We start from the raw sequence: 21,654 nt of genomic DNA, 5'->3' as shown, positions 1-21,654 counted from the left end.
TAATTTTTTATATTCTTTTTATAGTTTCCAATTTTTTTTTGTTTTTAATATTTATTATTTTTTGTTATATTTTTTTTATATTTTTTACTATTTTTTATATTGTGAGGTTGAATTAGTTTTAAAGGTGACACACAGATGGCGCTATTTATCACTTTATCGCGTTGGCAGTACTGAATATATATTCATGACAAAGCCTCATCCCTAGGCTTTGTTTATCAGTATCTGTCATTTCGCTGAAGTATAAACAACGCAGTGTTTTCGTGCTCCGAGTATGTCAACTTTCGTGCCGTCGAAACGCAATTTGCGGGAAGCTTTGCTTTTCTGCTTCAATTTGAAAAAAAATACAGCCCAAGCCCGTGAATTGCTGCAGGAGGCCTACCCAGACCATACTCCGTCGATTTCAACATGTGAGTACTGGTTTCGACGATTCAAAAGTGGTGATTTTCACACCGAAGACAAGGAGCGTCTTGGCCAAACCCAAGAAGAGCTTGCTGAATCATTGGGCGTTGATAAATCAACCGTTTGCAAGCGTCTAAAAGCGATGGGAATGATCCAAAAGCAAGGACATTGGGTCCCGTACGAGTTGAAGCTGCGCGACGTCGAACGGCGACTTTTTACGTGCGAATTGCTGATCGAGCGACAAAATCGGAAGGGTTTTTTGCATCGGGTGGTGACTGGCGACGAAAAATGGATCCACTACGATAACCCAAAACGCAAAAAATCATGGGGTTTGCCCGGCCACGAATCAACGTCGACGGCCAAGCAGAATATTCACGGCAAGAAAATCATGCTCTGCATTTGGTGGGATCAGGTCGGCGTCGTATATTTTGAGCTGCTCCAACCGGGCGAAACAATCACGGGGGATCGTTACCGACTGCAATTGATGCGTTTAAGCCGGGCATTGAAAGAAAAACGGCCGGAAACGGTAAAAAGGCACGACAAGGTTATTTTGCAACATGACAACGCTCGGCCGCATGTTGCTCAACCTGTCAAAAAATACCTTGGAACGCTTGGCTGGGAAGTGTTACCCCACCCGCCGTATAGTCCAGACATAGCTCCCTCCGATTATCATTTCATCCGGCATATGAGTCTCGATTTGGCGGACCAGCGGTTCTCCTCGTACGAGGCTACCAAAATATGGGTTGAGTCATGGATAGCCAAGCAGCGGCCAGAATTTTGGAGAAACGGCATCCGGAAATTGCCCGAAAGATGGGCGAAAGTTGTAGCTAGCGATGGCCAAAACTTCAAATAAAATATTTTGTACCGTTTTTTCACAATAAAGCCCCAAATCTTCGAAAAAAACCTTTAAAACTAATTCAACCTCCCAATATATTTTGTTACATTTCTTTATTTTTTTATCTTTCATGTTTATTTAAATGTTTAACAATTTTAACAGCTAAATTTCCAACAGCACTACTGTAAATAACCAACAGTTACAATTCGAACTGTTAATTTACCAATGCTTGCCAGCTAACGGGCATTCCGCTAACATCGACACTGCGCCGCTGCCAAGTGCTGCTTGATTCTGCAACCGCTGCTGCCACGGTTGCTCAGCAGCAGCCGACGTTGCTGTTGCTCTTTTCACAGCGATCACTGCAATCATTACCACAGAGCTCATTCGCTCACCTGGCCACGATTTTGATTACGGATGTATGCACGAGTATTGTGATCAAGTCGTTTGTTTTTCTTCCAATTGGGTACATGTGTCTCTGTCTCTGCTTACTGCCTTTTGTGGCAGCAGCCACTCTTCTGACTGTGTTTCGAGTTGACTTTAGTGCTTACTTTTTTATGGGGTAGCAGTAATGATATAAGCGTGAGCTCGAATAAAAATATGCTTCTTGTAAGACATTGAAAGGCACTTCAACTCAGTTGTCTGCCAGTTGTCGAAGCGTAGAAAACGTGCAGCGCGCGAAGCAAGAGCGTCGTAAAAACGGGGTAAACAACTTTAGAGACTTGTTTTTCATTTGATTTTTTTTATCAAACGAGGAAAACGAAGAAGCAGAAGAGCAATTGAGGAGAAGAGAAAAAAAAAACACATAAACTCTGATTAATTTGAATTAATTGAAATAAAAAGACGGACTAGTGATTGAAATGTTTAAATGGAAAAGTGATGAAAGAGTTTTAATAATAATTTCGTATTTTCAAAATATTATTAATAAATAAAAAATAAAACAAAAACCGAACGCCTAAGCAAAAATAGACTATTTGAACTGTTGGTGGAAAAAGTACTTTTTAATAAAAAGAAAAATCATATAAATAATTGTGCAGTAAAAACTGTTCGCGCTTTTAGAAAATATTTTCATTGCGCAAAGTGCCATTTCAAATTCAACAAAAACAAAAATACTACACAAAAATTTTGAAAACAGCTGATTAGTGCGTGAGACTCGCTAACAGCTAACAAAGCCACATTCTTACATAGAAGAATACCAAATACTTAGTGCTTCAAGGTAAGTGCCGCTGTGCTTTATTTATCTTTTCATGTTACATACATGTAAGCAGATTTGCGCAAGCGCATTTTGTCAATTTGCCAAATATTAAGCAGGTAGCTCAAAAAAATTAGAGTTAACATTTGTTGTAGAGGTATATAGAGATCAACAAAATTGGAGCTAACAAATAATAGAGATCAAGAAATTCGAGCTAAAAACAACAAGCACAATGGGTTTTGTTTTCAGTTCCTAGAATGTCAAAATTTATAAACAAAGATCGACAGTTTAGAGTAATTGATTTCTATATTTCTATTTTTACTGCTACTGTTTCCTACTACCAGTTCACTCTAAGTTCCAGCTGCCTTAACTCAGTCAAAGTTCGCAAACTGTTGGCATATTTTCCATCTAGGCTTTTGTTATAACGCCACTTGCGCGTTTCCTCGAATTATTTTATTGCTACTCTTTCTTTTCTGTGTCGAATAATCCGAGTTGATTTCATTTCTAAAATTAGTGCAATTAAAACAAAAGCATACATTTGCGCGCATTGACTGTATGCCTTTTTGCCTGAAGACCGTCTCTTTGACGGGTATATAAAAATGGAATTTTTTTGTAAATTTTTTATTAAAAAGTTATACATTTCTATTTACTGTCTTTATCTATACTTTAACTTGGGTGTACGAGCGGTCGCCTCTCGGTAGGCAAAAACAAACCTCCGAGAATATTTCTGCCATGAAAAGGCTCCTCATAAAAAATAGAAATATCTGCCGTTCGTAGTCGGCTTGAAACCGTAGGTCCCTCGATTTGTGGAACAACATCAAGACGCACGCCACAAATAGGAGGAGGAGCACGGCGAAACACCCAAAACGGGTGTAAGCGCCAATTATATATATAGTTAGATTTATAGACCTCTTTTTCTTACACAACTCAATTTGGCAAGATTTTCGTGCATTTGAATTTCCCCCATTAGCCAATGAATTGAAGTTATTTTGCTTCAAAACTCGTTGGTTCAAACTTTATTGCTCATCTATTTACTACAAAACAGCCGTTATTTGCTTCATTCATTACTATTTCATTTTCATTACTATTTCATTTTCATTATTTTTAGCTGCTTTATAAGTAATAATAAAGCCGTCAAACTGACGGATTCTCCTAAAAACCGGTGTACCACCTCTAGAAATAATAAAATAAATCTGTTCCAGCGAAAATGTATAAAAATAATTATTCACTTCAGTAAAAATAATAAAAATTTAAAAATAATAAAAATAATTATTCACAAGCAGTACGTAAATTTAAATGTTTTCTTAGAAAAAAATCTGGAAAGTTCGCTTTTTGTCGGCCTTCTATATTAACTGCATATAAACCCTGAAAATAATATTTGCCTATTCAGCATTTTTCAAGCATTAAATCGAAAATTCGTCAAAATGACGGCATCCGTAAATCTAGCAGACTTTTTTGTTCTACACCTTTCATTAGCTACGACCTTTCAATATAAAACTCTGTTTTTATTGCTCCAAGCATATTTATTTAACGTAATATTTAGAGTATTTGCATATGTGTAGGGCATTTGTGTCCGCTACAAAGGTTACAATTCTTGTAACTCCCATTGTTTTGTCGAAAGTCCTTGCGCACCAATTTCACTTCGGCTCTGCATCTTTCAATTGTTTCTTTAGCGCACTTGCGGTTTCATGGTTTTGTCTGCGTTGCAGCTATTAAATTCAATTTGTTTTTGTAGAAACTAGGGCAGGCAAGCGCAGGTAGTAGTGGCTTCTGCTCTACGCATACATACAAAATTAGTTCTTTGTTTTAGTTTTTCATAATTGCCGTATTATATGGCATAGTTCTAGGTGCTGAGGGATTGGCTTGCTTAACTATAACTTTTTCGAGGTGTGTGAAAAGAAATAACTGTTTATTAAGGTAAAGCGATTGTAGCGGGAAATTTTTTTGGAATTTTTTTTTTTCTAATGGTAGACGGAAATTTTTTTTCAATATTTTTTTTTTCTAATAGTAGACGGAAATTTTTTTTCAATATTTTTTTTCTTCTAATGGTAGACAGAAAATGTTTTGAATATTTTTTTCTACTGGTAGACGGAAATTTTTTTTGAATATTTTTTCTAATGGTATAATGCAAACTCGTACCGGAAAGTCATTTGACGTCACCAACTGGAGTTAGAATAGAATTCAAAGTTAGCTTAGAAGGCCACGAAAATGATTTGACATCAATTTAAACCCGAACAACAAACTAAAGTGAATATAAATGTATTATTTTATTATTTTTTATTTATTATTATATTTTTTTTTTATTTATTATTATAATTTTTTTATTTATTATTATACTTTTTTTTATTTATAATTATAATTTTTTTTTTATTTATTATTATAATTTTTATTAATAGGACTATGAATAAGTTCGTGCGGTTTTTTTTCGAAATTTGAAACTTTATTGACGTAAAATGGTTACAAATTTAATATTCAAAATATTGTCCATCGCTTACTACTACTTTTTCCCATCTTTCTGGCAATTCACGGATTCCCTTTGTGAAAAATTCGGTCGGTTTTGCCGCAATCCACGAATCGATCCATTTTTTGACTTCATCGTAATTACGGAAGTGCTGGTCAGCCAGGCCATGTTGCATCGATCGGAAGAGATAGTAATCGGATGGCGCAAGGTCTGGACTATACGGCGGGTGGGGTAGGACATCCCATTTGAGCGTTTCTAAGTATGTTTTGACCACTTGTGCAACATGTGGCCGAGCATTGTCATGTTGCAAAATAACTTTGTCGTGTCTATCGGCGTATTGCGGCCGTTTTTCTCGCAGTGCTCGGCTCAAACGCATCAATTGTCGTCGGTAGACATCCCCCGTAATCGTTTCATTCGGTTTCAGTAGCTCATAATACACAACACCCAGCTGGTCCCACCAGATACACAGCATAACCTTCAGGCCATGAATATTCTGCGCCGACGTCGATGTTGAAGCATGGTCAGAGTATCCATACGTTGCCCGACGTTTTGGATTGTCGTAATGGACCCACTTTTCATCGCCAGTCACAATTCGATGCAAAAAACCCTTTCGTTTGTGCCGTTGAAGCAGTTGTTCGCATGCCATAAAACGGCGTTCAACGTCTCTTGGCTTCAATTCATACGGCACCCAATGGCCTACCTTTCGGATCATTCCCATGGCTTTTAAACGTTTGGAAATGGTTGATTGATCAACTCCCAAAGTTTTTGCAACCTCTTCTTGCGTTTGAGCCGGATCTTGATCGAGCAATTCCTCCAATTCGGTATCCATGAACTTTGGCGGCGCACCCTCGCGTTCTTCGTCTTCCAAGCCAAAATCACCACTTTTAAAGCGTGCAAACCACTTTTGGCACGTTCGCTCAGATAGAGCATGCTCACCATAAACTTCCACCAAGATACGATGACTTTCGGCTGCTTTTTTCTTCATATTAAAATAATGAAGAAGAATTCCCCGCAAAAACACATTATTTGGCACGAAATTCGACATTTTCAAGTGTGGTAAAAATATTGTTGTTTACGCTTCAAATAAAAAACTTATACTGACGTTTGTGCCTTACGACAGTAGCTCTCCAATGAATGTTTGGAAATGTGGATCGATGGAATAATAATCAAGTTACGCCATCTGTTGTAAAACCGCACGAACTTATAAATAGACCTATTATTTATTATCAATTTGTTTTATCTATTATTATAATCTTTTTTTATTTATTATTATGGTTGGTTGGTTGGTTTAAGGGTGACCCCGCATCGGAGTGCCTCATAGACCGCAAGTTGGGTCCGTTGTGTTGCCCTAGAGCTCATTATGTTACATGATTTCCCCACCTAACCGAGATTTTTATTGTGGATTTTGGTCAAAGATATTAATTCGTTTCGAGAATTTGATGAGAGATTCGATTTTCAGGTTCGAGAGTACTGAAAGATTGTCAATTGTTGGAGAGCCAAGAAGAGCGAGGCGACTTCTGGCTAGACCGGGACAACTGGACAGCAAATGTCTACTCGATACTTCCTCATCTTCGTCCTCGCAGTATCTGCACAGGTCGTTTTGAGGAACCCCAAGCCGACGTGCGTGAGTGCCCAAAAGGCAGTGGCCGGTGATAAGAGATATTATATGCCTTAGTTCGTGTTTCGAAAGACTTATGAGGGTTTTTGTCTGTTTCAGATTGTAGGATGGCCAGATTTGTCTGGTCGTAACGCAAGTAGTTTCCACTCGCCACCTCCGATCAGCAATGCTGTGAAATTCTCGATCAATGAGTAATTTACATGTTGAGAGCGGAATGTGGATTGTGGGTAAGTTACTAACATTTGATTGCGCAGCTCCGGCTCTTGCGAGCTCATCAGCTTTGCAGTTACCTTCGAATCCACTGTGACCCGGTATCCAGATAACTTGGACAGAATTCTGAACACTTATCTCGTTAAGAGATAAGAGACAGGATCGAACCACATCTGACTGGGTATAAGAGGAGCTGAGTGCTCGAACGGCCGCTTGACTGTCGGTGAAAAAGCGGATATCCTCTAGTGATATTCTATTTTCTAAGAGAGTTTTCGCAGCATACCAGATAGCGCATACTTCCGCTTGGAATACGCTACAGTAGTCGGGTAATCTAAATGATAGATTGATGTGAGGGGAATTGGAAAAGATTCCAAATCCCACTTTGCCATCTTGTTTTGAACCATCTGTATATATAGTCAGAGGGCCATTGATTTCGGTTAGATTTGTCTTCAATTCTTCCCTAGTTGGGAGTGAACAGGAGAATAGCAAGGGTGGTGATGGAAGACTTACATGATAGTCTATGTCAGAAGAGATAACAGTGTTCCTGTTCAGTATGGCCGAATGGCCAAGATACTTATTCCATTTCGATATAGCATTCATGCGTGTCGCTGCTTTCGCTGCAATCGCTTTGCCAGCCAGATCGATAGGGAACAAGTGAAGCAACGTATTTAGAGCCTTAATAGGTGTTGTACTTAAGCATCCTGTTATCAGGAGGCAGGCTGTTCTTTGAACTCGATCAATTGTGGCTACTCTACACCGTTTTTCGAGTGCTGTCCACCATACAACCACACCGTAGAAGAGTATCGGTTTGATGATCGAGGTATATATCCAATAAATGATCCGAGGTGAAAACCCCCAGGTTTTGCCTATAGCTTTCTTACAAGTATAAAGAGCTATGCAAGCTTTTTTACATCTGTTTTCGATGTTCAATTTCAAACTCAACTTCCTATCTAGAATAACTCCTACATATTTAGCTGAATCAGATAGGAGTAATGATTCCCCTTTTAAGGTTATTGTTTGCAGTGGAGGAGATTGTTGTTTCCTATTGAAGAGAACAAGATCTGTCTTTGCTGGATTCGCATTTAGTCCGCATTCGGTGCACCATTCTGACAGAATATTGATTGAGCGTTGCATGAGCTCAGTGAGGGTATTCAGGTGTTTGCCTGACACGCAGAGAGCAATATCATCTGCATAGGCTACAACCTTGTAGCCTGCTTTTTCGAGATTTCGAAGCAAACTGTTTACAGCGAGATTCCAGAGAAGGGGTGAAAGTACTCCGCCTTGAGGAGTGCCTTTGACGGCGTACATTCTCATGCGGCTTAACCCAAGCTCTGAAGTGATTATTCTATTTTGGAGCATTTGTTCGATCATCTTTCGGATGGAGTAATTAATACCCAATTTGGCAATTTCAGACAAAATAGCGTTGGGTTCAATATTATTAAAAGCACCTTCTATGTCCATAAATGCGACAAGAGAGTACTCCTTATTGTGAAGGGAAGTTTCCACTGTTTGCACCAGTGAATGAAGTGCCGTTTCAGTCGATTTCCCTTTAGTGTAGGCATGTTGTGCCTCTGAGATCAACTTAGTATCAAGTTGGGTTTTGATTTGCTCATCTAAGACTTTTTCAAAAGCCTTTAAGCAAAAAGAGGTTAGGCTAATGGGCCTGAAGTCGTTTGGTTTCCAGTGTGAAGGCTTCCCCGTTTTCGGAATGAATACTACCTTCGATTTCTTCCAAATTGTCGAAAGATAAGACAGATTTAAACACTTGTTAAAGATCCTGGTTAACCAAGGCAGTAGAATTTCTAGTCCTTATTGAAGTCCTATCCTATCCTATTGCTCCTATTCATATGTAAAACTAAACTATATTTTATACAAATAGTTTAGACTGAGGAAACAACGTTCTACAAGATATCTCCAGTACTGCGGCAATATTTATTTCACCTTGAGTTAAAAAATATTTGTTGCAGTAGTTTTCAGTGGGCGTTGAAGTTCTACATAACACATGGGCCGAAAAGGGCCAGGGCCTAACAAAGAAGACATGTTTTTTTTTTTGTTCAAAATTAGCTTTATTCATCAACGTAATTTCCATCAAAAACAAGGCAATCATTCCAGCGTCGCACTAACATTTCAATACCACTTTTGTAGGGCGATTCATCTTTTGCCCCAGTTTCAGCGATAACCTCTTCAACTAACTCACGCAACTTCATTTTAAAGATCATTCAAAACCATGATGTGAATTTGCTTGATGTTTTCTGGTGCCACCGCTTCTTTTGGACGTCCACTGCGTTGTGCATCATCGGTGTCTCTACGTCCACGTTTGAAGTCAGCAAACCAACGTTTTTGATTTCTTCAATTTTTGTTGATTTTTTTATCTGCCGATTTTTTGCTATGAGGCTCTTTCTTTACTTTTTTAAATTGGCTTAACGGCAGTGTAGCCTATGCATTTGCCAGCTACTTGCTTAAAGGTCCCAAGCTGTTCAAGCATCCAAACTATATATAAATTTTTCAAAAACTTACAACTAACTTAGGGCGCAAAATAGCAGAAAGAATTATGCATTTCTTAGCCCATCCTTTTTTTCGAATTTGGACGTGAAATTAACATATTTCTATTAAAGCTAGCGACTTGAGCTGCCAGGCAGCTTCCTAAAACTTAATTTCCTATCGATTTATGGATATAACCTTTTAAAAAGTATGCTCGAACAGCACGAAAAGAGGCAGAACCGGGTGCCCAACCAATGTGTTCAAAAAAAGTGATCAGGGAAAACCTTCGCCATTTCATTCCACTTCATTCCCTTCAAAATAGCGCAATGCGCTGAGTAATTGTTTCTTTTAAGAGCTATGAGCAAATAAACGCATGCCGCTTCTTCGTTCGTTCGTTAATACTCATACTTTAGGTCTCAAGGAGTCAAGCATTTTTTTTCACTACAGATGTCCTGTTGTTTTTTACAGACGTTTGTTTTGTAACTTCAATCTCTTCGCAGAGCATAAAAAATGGCACTACTGCACATGCATGCGTGCTCTAATGCATGGACGTGGACTTTTTTATTTATTTATTTTTTCCAAATTTGATTGTTTGCCACTCAATCACCAGCCAGCGCGCAACATCGCCAACATTAACTAAGAAAAATCACATTTTCACGCCTGCCTCACATTCTAGGGAAAGTCATGCTCTAGCAGATAGCAGATTACTTGTAAAAAATCAACGTTAAAAAACGCAGCATTTCAGTTAAACCAAAAAAACAAAAAAAGGAAAAAAATAAGGGAAAAAACGCTTGCCAAAAACTGTAGAATGGAAAATACTAAAAAAATTCGCAACACTTCAGTGAACGATCGATCACTTTTCTCCTGCCTAAAAAACTAAGCAGTGCAGTTAGAATCAACCAAAAACCTAGTAATATATTTTTTAGTGACAAAACACTAATGCTCAAAATAACGCACGCGCTTCAAGGTTACGTCTACCTCGAATGGCAAACAGTGAAGCGTGCAAAATTGCGAAAAAAAACAAAAGATTTTAGAGGAACTGATGACAGCTACTAAAAGACAATAAATACGCATGAATTGGTGTGGTACGGCAACTGAATGCCAGTTTTTGCGCCAGAAATAGGAATTTATAATTTGGCATAGTTCTTAGGGACTTTTCTAGAGTTGCACTACATTTTGTAGCAGCGAATATTACAACTAAGTTCAGCTGGCTGAGAGAGAGAGAGAGAGAGACTGCGCTTACAGAGCGCATGTTTTGCAATTTCCTTTACTCCCTTAGAACAAACAAAAGAAAAACCAACAAAAAAAAAACAATCTCAACAACAACTACAACAATAAAACTGATGGCATTGACAATTAAAACAATAATAAAGGGAAATAATGAGCAACACTAAACAGACCGACTAACAGAATAAGTAGTCGTGACCTCCTCTCCATATGGCGGTGAGTTATTGTTTCTCATTAGCCCTCATATTTTCATACCTGCCATAAGTAAGTTTCAAATAATTTTTTTGCATGCAATTTGATGCTTTCTGATGCTTCTTCCAAAAAACTATTATCTGCAATTCAGCAGAGCAGGTAGCAAATTGCGCGGTTTGTGCATATTTTTGTGTTTATCGCTAATTGGCATGACCATTCCCTAGCACACCATTGCAGTAGCACTTGCACTCCTTTTTGAGGATCGCCTATAAAAAAAAGGACGAGTTAAGCCAGAGCAGCATTTACAAGTCTAACGTCAGTAGTAACAGAACAACGAACAGCAACGCTGTATAAATGACAAAGTGACTGAAAAAAAAAAAAATTTCTTAAATTAAGAAAAAACAAACATTTTTTTACATAAAAACAAAATTTACATTTTTCGACATAAAAACATTTTTTTTTTTAATATTTAAAAAATAAAATTATCTAAAAGTGCAAAAAATAAAATGCATCTAAAATGACTGAAATGATGGAAGTGTGCATGCCCGATGTGGGCTTGAATATGGTAGGTTTAGATGTAAAAAAAAATATTATTGAACTATAAACGGAAGAAGGGAGAAAAGTGTTAATCAGAGTAACATGAAAGCTAAAAACGACGTAGTGACAAAAAAAAATATTAAAAATGTATCTGAAAACAAATATTAAAAAAATTATAATTTTTTAACTATTAAAAAAAAAAACTATCTCAAAACAAAGCAAGGAATAGGCGCATCTAAAATGACTGAACTGATGAAAGTGCTACAAAAAATTTAAAACCAACAATATTTGAATTTGTGCTGAGAATGTGAAAGTCAAAAGCGGATAAATACCGAGCTTCAGCCGCCGCCATGTTCGGTCAAGAACTTGCAGTTCGGTTCGGCTTCGGCTAAAAACCAGCTGAATCTGGTCGAGTACTTTTTTACACTTTTTTTATTATAGTTTTTCAACATTTTTTAAATTTCGATATTTTTTAAAATTATTTGGAAATATCAACTGCTCCGTCATCGAGTCTGGTTAATTAATTTTTAAATTAAATTTTTTTTGTTAAAAGATTCGGTTTGGGTTTAAAACCAGCCGATGTTTGGTCGAATATTCCTTCACATTCTTTTGTTTGTTTTTGATTTTAGTTTTTCAACATTTTTTAAATTTCGATACTTTTTAAAATTATTTGGAAATATCAACTGCTCCGACATCGAATCTGGTTAATTAATTTTTAAATTAAATTTTTTTTTGGTAAAATATTCGACTTCCGTTTCAAATCCGCCGATGTTTGGTCGAATATTTCTGCGCATTTTTTTTTAGTTTTTCAAAATTTTTTAAATTTCGATATTTTTTTTGTAATTATTTGTAAATATCAACTGCTCCGACATCGAATCTGGCTAGTGAGCAATTGTTCCTATCGGCAGGCAATGGCAAAATCCGAGTGTTACGCTGCCATGAAAAAAAGCTGCTCGTAGAAGGAAACCATCTGCCGTTCGGAGGTGGCTTTAAATTGTAGGTGCCTGCAACTGCGGCGAAACATAGAGGCGCAAGGCATAAATAGTAGGAGAAGCTCGTCTAAATACCCAACAAAGGCACGTAAGCGCCATGTATGCATATAAAATGATTTTTGTTTTTGTAATTTTTAATAACATGACCAGAAACGTTTTGAGCAGAAATTAAAGTGATTAAGACTTGCGCACCTTTTTTGCTTTTTGATTCAAAAACAAAAAAAAAGCACAAATGCTATATATTTTTTAAATCTTTGTTTGTTTTTTACCTGCACCCTTTAAAATGTTCGGTTCGGTTTCGGCTCGGCTTCGGCAAAAATGGGCCGAAGAGCGGGTCAGCCTTGAAAATCGATGTTCAGTTGTTTTCTAGTTAAAACTCTAAAAGTACTTTTATTTTTCATAAAAAAACTTATTATTAAAAAAAAAAATTTAAATTTAAATTAAAAAAATTTTTTAAATTTTCTTAAATTTACTATTTTTTAAACGAAATTTATTTTTAATTTATTATATTTTTAAACGGAAATTTTTTTTAAATTTATTAATTTTTTAGTTCTAACAAAATTTCTTCATTCCCTTCATTTACAGATGAATCAGATATGCAAAGTCTGCGGTGAACCAGCCGCCGGTTTCCATTTTGGCGCCTTCACATGCGAGGGCTGTAAGGTAAGTACCATGAAAAACAAGTAGAAAGTAAGAAGAAGAATGAAGTAAATCGAAAATAATAACTGAAAATTATTATTGTTGTTAATTAAAACAACAAAGCTGCATATGTTGCAAGAAAATATGTCAAAAAATCGAAGACGGCAAAAGGCACGCGTAAATTTAAATAGCAATGAAAAACTCGAATATAACTAACAGCTGACTAGGAAAGCGGCTTTGAATCTCAAAAACCAATCCACTTGCAATTCAATAAAATACATATCTGTTACAAGTATAATTCCTCAAAATTGTTTCCAAACAAAAAAAAAAAAATAATAATAAAAAATTATTTTAATTTCAAAGTCCACTGAAGATTACTTTTCACGCGACGAGAAGTAAAACTTAAACTTAACGTCCCACTGTTACCAGCCACAATTTTTAATCATTTATCAATTCTTAAACCTTCTTCGGCTTTTAAATATTTTCAGAACATTTTTTCTACATATTTTAAATCTAGAAAAATCTTAAAAAACACTAAATTTTTTTTTATTCATAAAACCATAATTTTGTTTCTAAATAAATAATAGTACAAGGTGGCGCAAATTTAATGATAAATTCTCATTTTAATGAATATTTTTACTAAATTAAAAAAGCAAAATTACTTTGAGAGATGGAAATATTTATTTTAACCTTTGCGCGCTCCATTACTCTTCTGTTTGTGCACTACAGCTGCCTAATTCATATTGTGAAATATGATAGGCGTGCGACGCCTTTTGCAAAAATTATAAATCTACCGATAGGGTGATTGATTTTGCGCCACCTTGCCATTTGCAAAAATCACAAAACTTTCTATAGGCTGATTAATTTTGCGCCATCTTGCCATTTCCGAAAATTAAAAACCTTCGCATAGGATGATTAATTTTGCGCCACCTTGCCATTTCCAAATTACAAATTTTCCTATAGGGTGATTAATTTTGTGGCACCTGTACTAAATTATTTTTTTTTATCAATTTGTTACACCTCACCTATTTTACGCCCAACGGAAGTTAAAATAATTAATAAAAAGTCTTTGAGTCAAAATCGCTTTCAATTAAAAAAAAAATATTTTAATTAAAAAAATTCATTTAAATGATATACAAAAAAATTAAAATTACAAAGAGCAAAAAATAATTTGAAAAAAGATCACCACAAAAAGTTTGCAAAACTCATTAATTATTCAAATTGTTCTCTCTTCTCCACAGTCGTTCTTCGGACGCTCCTACAATAATATCACATCGATTAGCGAGTGTAAGAACAATGGCAACTGCGTGATTGATAAAAAGAATCGCACCACCTGCAAAGCCTGCCGCCTACGCAAATGCTTCACGGTGGGCATGTCAAAAGGGGGTTCTCGTTATGGTCGCCGCTCCAACTGGTTCAAGATACACTGCTTACTGCAGGAACAGCAACAGCAAGCCATTGATGCAGCGAATAAGGCCGCAGCTGCTGCTGCTGCCGGCGGCAATCAAGTCACAACGCAAAATGCCGCTGGTTTCGTTGATATGGCCAGCGCGGCCGCCGCCGCTGCTGCTACGGCAGCCAAACAACACATGCATTCGCTTAATCCACACATGGCTGCCGCCGGCGGCTTACTCGGCTATCCTGGTTACCATTTGCCTGAAATGATGGCACAGGCTGCACCTTTTATGTCTACACGTCATCCTGCCGCCGATGCTGCTGGTTCGCTGCCCTTCTTCATGATGAACCAAATACCGAGCATGGGCTCAGCGCAGTCTGCTTTCCAGTTACCGCCACATCTGCTTTTCCCCGCCGCTGCTGCGGCCGCTTATCATCCAAATTCCGCGCTCGCTGCTGCAGCGGCTGTTGATGTTGCCTACCGTTCAGAAATGTACAATAAACACCGCCAGTCTGTCGATTCAGCTAAATCTGGCGATTCGGCGCATCGTTATTCTCCACAAATTGCCGCCACTGCTGCGGAGCAGCGTGTTCGCGAACAGCAACAACAACAACAATCAGGACGTCACTCACCGGAATTGTGCGTGTCGGGTGGCGACGATGATGAGGACGATGAATTGGATGTGCACTCGCCTTCGCCTATCATGGCGACCACAAAAACACACCAGCGCGCTGTCCACCAAGTGCAAGAAGCGCAACAAGCACAACAACAAAAGTTGCATCACCACCAAATACACAGCCCCATTGCAATACGTGCCACACCGCACACCACCTCCACACTCAGCAGCGCACTCTCCGTCCCGGTGCCTACCTCTGCACTTACACCCAACTCAGTATGTTCGCCAACACACCAACCCAGCTCTCCAACACCAACAGCCAGCGCTGTCGCCGAATCAGCAGCGCTCTCTTTCGCCGCCAAAATGCAATCACTCTCTCCGGTCTCCGTCTGCTCCATTAGTGCTGAGAGCTTTAGCGCCACAAGCCCACAACTACGTAATGCCAGTAATGTTGCTGATGCGCAGGATTGCCCCATGGATTTGAGCATGAAAGCGGTCAGCTCGACGACGCACGGTTCGACGCATAGCAGCAATACCAGCAGGGGTAGTGGCGTTTGCGATATGCATTGCGAACTGAGTGAAGAAGAAGCGTCGGCGATTGATGTACGTCGTAAATTCTATCAGTTTAATAGTGAACAAAGTTGCGAGTCGGATAGTTCGTCTGATGGCAGTGGTGCCGCTGTGGGAGTAAGTAAGCGTCAGAAAATGATCGATGAGGGTTACAACTCGGTGGGTTATGCCTCGTCACAGGGTTCAACAGTATCGACGACGTCAGCGACGAGCTTGCACGGCATCTTCGTATGCGTGTAGATCATGGATATGTATGCATATGCACATACATACTCGTACATAGTGTTTTCGGCGCCGGCGCTCAGTGCAAATGTGGCTTAGAGTAGGCGCTGTGGGAGGAGCTCATTCGCCGCCAACAAAGCTGTCATTATTCGTCTATGTTGTTGTTATTTTTATTCGTTCATGCTTGTTTTTGTGATCTTTGATCGATGCAACTGTTCAAATGCAAATGAGCACACACTCACACATAGCGATTTAAGGCAACGTGTGCTCTCCAACACCACTTTGATCGATTTCGCACGCCTACACATGTTTGAATTGCTCGCGCTCACCTAACGGTCGCAACAGCTTACCATTAGTGTATTAGATGACATTTCCAAACACATAGGCAGATACACAAGCGCACTCTTCTCTCTCCTTTGCGCACACAGCACACACAAATCGCACCGAGTTAGCTGTTTTAAATGAGTTAAAGCGAGATGGCGATGCAATGCAGGCGGTTGTTAGACGGCAAACGAAGAAACAAATGAGCGTAAAACAACAACTACATATGTATGTATAACAATAACATGTGTGTGTGTGTACAATCAAATCCAAATATATTTACTACTGTAATTGAATTTAATGGCAATTTAGTCGCATTTAGTCGATTTTAATTTAATTAATGCAAATTTAAATGGAAATGTTTTTAAAAGTTATGTTAGTTTTTAGTGAAATATGGACATATGGAAATATGATAAACGCGAAGTATTAGAAAAATAATCTGTCAAAAAGTATATGAAAGTTAGGTAGTTTTTAATGAAAAAAGAAACGGAAAAAACTGTTTAATAGCACCACCAATTAATTCTTAATTATTATAATGTAAACTTAGAAGATGTTTGTAAATAGTTAGCTATTCCCCAAGTTTCAAATCTATGACTATGTTTTTTTCCTAAATTTTCATATGTGCGCTTACAAAAAATTCTATTTATTATGTTTGTCCACGCGCGCATCTTCTGTATTTATTACTGCTTGACTTCACTGTAAATAACTAATTAATATATGTCTATATGTATTTATATATATATGTATATATGTATGTATACGTAAACACATGCGCACATAAATGCGTAATCGTTTTAGTTTTAGTTTTATTTTCAGTTGTCGAGATTGAAATATCAAAAATATGAAAACAAATATTGTCTACGTCCAAAATTTTTAGCTTTTATTGATTTTTAGTCTCTCAATAGTTAGAATTGAATGTATTTGTTTATTGCTGCGCAGAGATAAAATAAATTATATGGATGTTTTTATTTTCCTAAGGTGAATAATTTTGAATTGGAGTTGCTTGTAGCTTCTGACATCACTGCAACCAAGTGCGATATTCTCATTACAAAGGTAGGGAGGTAGGTGAAATGCTTGAAGTACGACTCTGGCCGTTTTGTTTTTTTGTCGAAACAACTAGCAAGTGCAGCACTGAGACATTAATTAAATCCATTGCACTACACTTGGATTCCCTTATAATTTTCTTTAAATCTGAGTACATCTTATGGTGCCAAGGAGCCAAGGTGGTCGTTTCTTAACACATCAGTGCCGAATACCTCAAACCTGAATTGAGCGAAGGCGGGGCAGACGCACAGGAAGTGGTCCGCCGCCTTATCCTCCTCTTCACAAGTTGGGCAGAGTACACTGTCTGAGATGCCCAACCTTTCCATGTGCTTCGCTTTCCACGATACCTACGTGTCCCGAGACCCATGTTAGCATCAGGCTGTTATGTCTACCGACATAGTTCAGCCTAGATTTACAGGACTCGACTACCCCTGATGTGGTTGGGGGGCTGTCTAAGGCCATGAGCGCAGATTGGCTGTCGCTGCAGACACATATAGATCTGCCTCTCTATCGATTTTCTACAACCAAGTTCATCGCATCTTGAACTGCATACTCCTCCGCTTGAAACACAGATGCATGCATTCCAAGAGCAAAGTGCAGTTTTGTCCTGCTGGACTCCACGTAGAACCCAGAGCCGGAGCCATACTCGGTCCTGGATCCATCCGTCAAAAGGCGAAAACAGTTTTTGCCGGGCTCATGTTCAGAGTTTGACCACAACTAAGCCTCTGGCAGCACTACACGGTATCTCTTTTCAAGTACGACTCTTGAAGGCATGGAGTCAAGGGGCATGGGGAGAATCGTTGGATCGAAGTCCATGCCTTCTTTCTTTTCCAATGCTAGACAGAAGCCGTACCAGTTCCCATTGTGTTTCAGCCTGCAGATGGCCTTCAAGACCTCTCCTTGGATGAAAGCATCAAGTGGTGGCAAACCAATTAGAGCTCTTTCATGCACGAAGCTTCGAATCTATGCACTTCTGAATGGCAGTCACGCAACAGCCCATTCGGCTACGGTGGCAGCCGTATAGCCGTTATAATCTTGTCAGCTACCTGCATTTCTCTTAATACTTTCATATTTTAGACTTCAGAAGACCTTGAGCGTTCACGTTCTCCATACACCAAAGCACTAATAGGTAAGTGAAGAAAAAAGGCTTGGCATGCGAGCTTCTCGCGCTTAAAGTGTAACGCTGTGCTTGTGTACGTTTGCTGGATTTTAACCACTGCACCCAGATTTATGGATTCCGCTTGCTGGATGCTCAACAATCGGCGCTAATGTCATTACTTTGGATACAAAAGATGCCAACTCCTATAGGAGAACTCCTTTTGGGGTTCTCGAGCCATTTGTGTACAGGAAAGGAGTGAATCTTTAAATATCTCTGTGTGTGGGGTAGAGTCGTACTAGAGCATACTTTTCATTATATTTACTTTTGAATGGCGCAGTGTTTTATTAGCAGCATTTTCTAGGAAAAGTCTGCACGAAGCTTTCCCGCGCCACGCAATTTTAGAGAAATTTTTGCCTACTCTTCTTGGGAGTTCACAATTGAGAAGTTACGAACGAGCTCACCATAAACGCGAAATATGTCACGCATATTCACAGGCAGCAATGAATGCAGACTAAATGCAAAAAAAATATATAAAAAATAAAAAATACCTACCATAATTTTTGCCATCAAACCGGCTCTTATCACTAAATCAATTTGAGGGGGCAAATTAGCTCACAAGGCTTAAGCATCAAACTCGCTAATATAGACTGCGGCCATGTCATAGTAAAGTTAGTAAAAATGACTTGTAAATTACCCAAAACGTATTACTACAATAAACCGGGTAATATTTTTTCTTGTATATGTTTTTGTGGTGGTGGCGATGGTTGTTACTGCCTCCTCAGCTGTTAACGCTGCCGCAGGCGCAGAACAAGTGCGCGCCAAAGCCTGTATAAGAATGAATTTTTAGTGCCACAGCAATGGCCAGCGTGGTGCGCACTATCCAGTGTTACAGTTGCTGCTGCCCGCCCCATTGCTGTTGCTGTTCGCCATGCACGTGTTCGCCGGCTCTTGCTGCTGGTTGTGTTGACTGTGCCGCTGCTGTTGCTTGACTTTGTGACGCGCCACACAACTCTTTCACAACTTAATGAAGCGATTAAAATTCCGCACCGCAACACGAATGACTTTTATATGTGTTAATATTAAGTTTATTATTTGAAGCAGCACGTGGTTGTTTTGGGCAGCAGTCAGCAGGCAACAAATAACAGGCAACAAGTAACAGGCAGCGCCTGGAAATCACAAACCCAACTAAGCAGGAGTTAACCAGCAGCTGCGCGTCAGTTTATACTTTATTCTTATTTTTGGTTTTTTGTGTTGTTTTTTTAGTTTTTTTTCCATGAGCACACTTTCCGCTCTTTTAACCCGACCCACACACACGCATATAAATCCATATACAGCTATAATTCTGCGTGCAACGTATGTCTGCTGCCGGTTGCTCGCGTCAAGCAGCGCATAACAAATAGTTGCGCCATCCTAGTCTCACATTCTTTGCTGCTTTGTGATTCTTCAGCAGCTACAAAATATACTTATTTGAAAAAAAAGAAGTAAAACTATCTGCTGGCTACTTGGCTGGTACACCGACAAGTTTGGTTGCCTTCAAGTGGCAAAGTAGTTAATAAAAATTTAATAAAGTCGCCATTGTGGTTGAAACAGCGAATGACAGCGAAAAAGTATTATGGCCTAAAGAGCTTTAATTGAGTCAAATCGATTTGAGAAGGCGTCAGGTGTGCAAACTAAGTACTCTGAGAGCGTAACAGTTCAGTGGGCAAAGCACGAGTTTTTGTAAGTATGTGGAGATACAAAATGGGAAGCGCTTCTAGCTTATTTAGTTATACATTTATGGGCAAAATAATAGAAGCGCGATGAACTATCAAGTGAAAATTGAAAAAAAAAATTTTTTATGTTATTGTATAATCAAGGGCCGACTGTTTGGTGCGGTTTATGGGCCGGCGGCATCATTGGGCCGTATTTTTTCCAAAATGAGGCCGGTCAGGCAGTTACTGTGAATAGTGTTCGCTATCGTGAGATGATAACGAACTTTTTATGACCCGAATTGGAAGATATGGATGTGGACGATATGTGGTTTCAACAGGACGGTGCCACTATTGAAACAATGGCTCTTTTGCGCGAAAAATTTGATGGCCGAATAATCTCACGTCGCGGCGATGTCAATTGGCCGCCAAGATCATGTGTTTGACACCGTTGGTCTTCTTTGTTTGGGGTTATTTCAAAAAAAAGGTATACGTTGATGAGCCAGCAACAATTCAAGAGCTAAAGGATGAGCTAATTTGGCACATTAACGGCATAGAACCCCAATTATGCCTCAGCGTCATCGAAAATTTGGACCATCGGATGGAGGTGTGCCGCCGAGACCGCGGCGACTATTTGGCCAATGTTTTATTCCGTACGTAATTGAGCCACACCAATATTATCATAATAAGGAGAAGCGAAATTAGTTTCTTAAAAAAATTGTATTTTATTTAAAATCAATACCGGCCCTTAAAACTTAACCACCCTTTATGACCTCCAAATGCTGCCGGTTTTTACCAATCGTTGTCTCCGCAAAATATTGAAAACTTTCTGCCCCGACACGTTCTCAAACACTGACCTTTGGAATCATTGTAACCAGACACCAATGCGCCTGGGAATCCTGAAAAGGAAATGAGGCTGACTCGCGCACGCGTTCAGAAGATATCAAATCGACATCACCCGTAGCGCAATCGACTGGAACCCTCAAAGCAGCTGTCTTAGAAGCAGACCAGCTCTGACTTGGAGGAGAAATTTGGAAGCTGACGTATTCAAAACCAACCAAAGCTGGAGCGAAATCAAGAGGTTGCTGCATGACAGAGGGAAATGGAAGAACCTTGTAGGGGGTCTTTGCGCGGAGCCATATGACCATATATTTACATATCTATATACGAGTTTATAGTGAATTCAACTACGAAAACCATGCAAATCAAAGCTTCAGATTTTTACACAAAAATTTAACAAATAAAAACAAAAAAATTTTTTTCAAGAAAAACTTCTAACTTTTTATTAGGAACTTACAGAAAATTCGGGATATGTAATATAATTTTAGAGTCCATTTAATTATACTGAAAGTGTGGAGTATCTGAAAATTCTCGTTGGTTTTTTTAAATTTTTTGCATAGAATGTTGTGCATTTTTTCCATGTAAAAGATTTCCGAATGTGTGCTTTATATGAAATTTTGAGCGACTTCAAGTTTACACTTTGTTAAACTGAAATGGAATGAGATACAGAGGTACAGCACAGCATATCCAGAAGTTTTCTGAGGATTTTAATCAAAAATTTGAAAATTTGTATGACAATTTTTTAAAATTTTTAATATTTTCTCGCAATGTTTGAAGCTTTGTCTTGAAGTTATATGGTTTTTATTGTAGAATTCAGAATAAACACAAAAAAGAAAAAATTAAAAACAAACAAAAGTGAAGTCAAAACTTGATAATTCATCGCGCTTCTATTATTGTGTACGTCAGTGTACATAATTTCATCTAAAAAAAGCCATTCAACAACTTAAGGCGCGCTTTCAAGTTCAGCCTTCCATTGCCTGGTTCAAATATTTACTGATATGTCGCGTGTTTGGCAAAAGCGAGTGACTCATAATTTTTTACCCGCTGATAGAAGAAAGTAAAAACGTTTGACTGCTAT

The 21,654-nt window shown here is 38.5% G+C and overlaps 1 protein-coding gene across 2 annotated transcripts; it reads left to right on the top strand.

Moving 5' to 3' along the window:
• Positions 1-1,804: 1,804 nt before the first annotated feature.
• LOC128860149 (zygotic gap protein knirps) lies at positions 1,805-16,998 on the top strand. 2 transcript variants are annotated; one of them, XM_054097432.1, is made up of 3 exons: positions 1,805-2,447; positions 12,727-12,804; positions 14,022-16,985. In XM_054097432.1, the coding sequence occupies exons 2-3, from the start codon at positions 12,727-12,729 to the stop codon at positions 15,600-15,602; spliced, it is 1,659 nt and encodes a 552-aa protein (XP_053953407.1). In that variant the 5' UTR covers positions 1,805-2,447; the 3' UTR covers positions 15,603-16,985. The 2 variants fall into 2 exon arrangements, with proteins under 2 accessions (XP_053953407.1, XP_053953406.1); XM_054097431.1 differs by lacking the exon at positions 1,805-2,447 and adding an exon at positions 10,826-11,177 and having other exon boundaries at positions 14,022-16,998.
• The last annotated feature ends 4,656 nt before the right edge of the window (positions 16,999-21,654 follow it).

The sequence above is a fragment of the Anastrepha ludens genome, chromosome 4, assembly GCF_028408465.1.
Source record: "Anastrepha ludens isolate Willacy chromosome 4, idAnaLude1.1, whole genome shotgun sequence".
Classification (NCBI taxonomy): Eukaryota; Metazoa; Arthropoda; class Insecta; order Diptera; family Tephritidae; genus Anastrepha; species Anastrepha ludens.
This window is presented reverse-complemented; position numbering and strand designations above follow the sequence as displayed.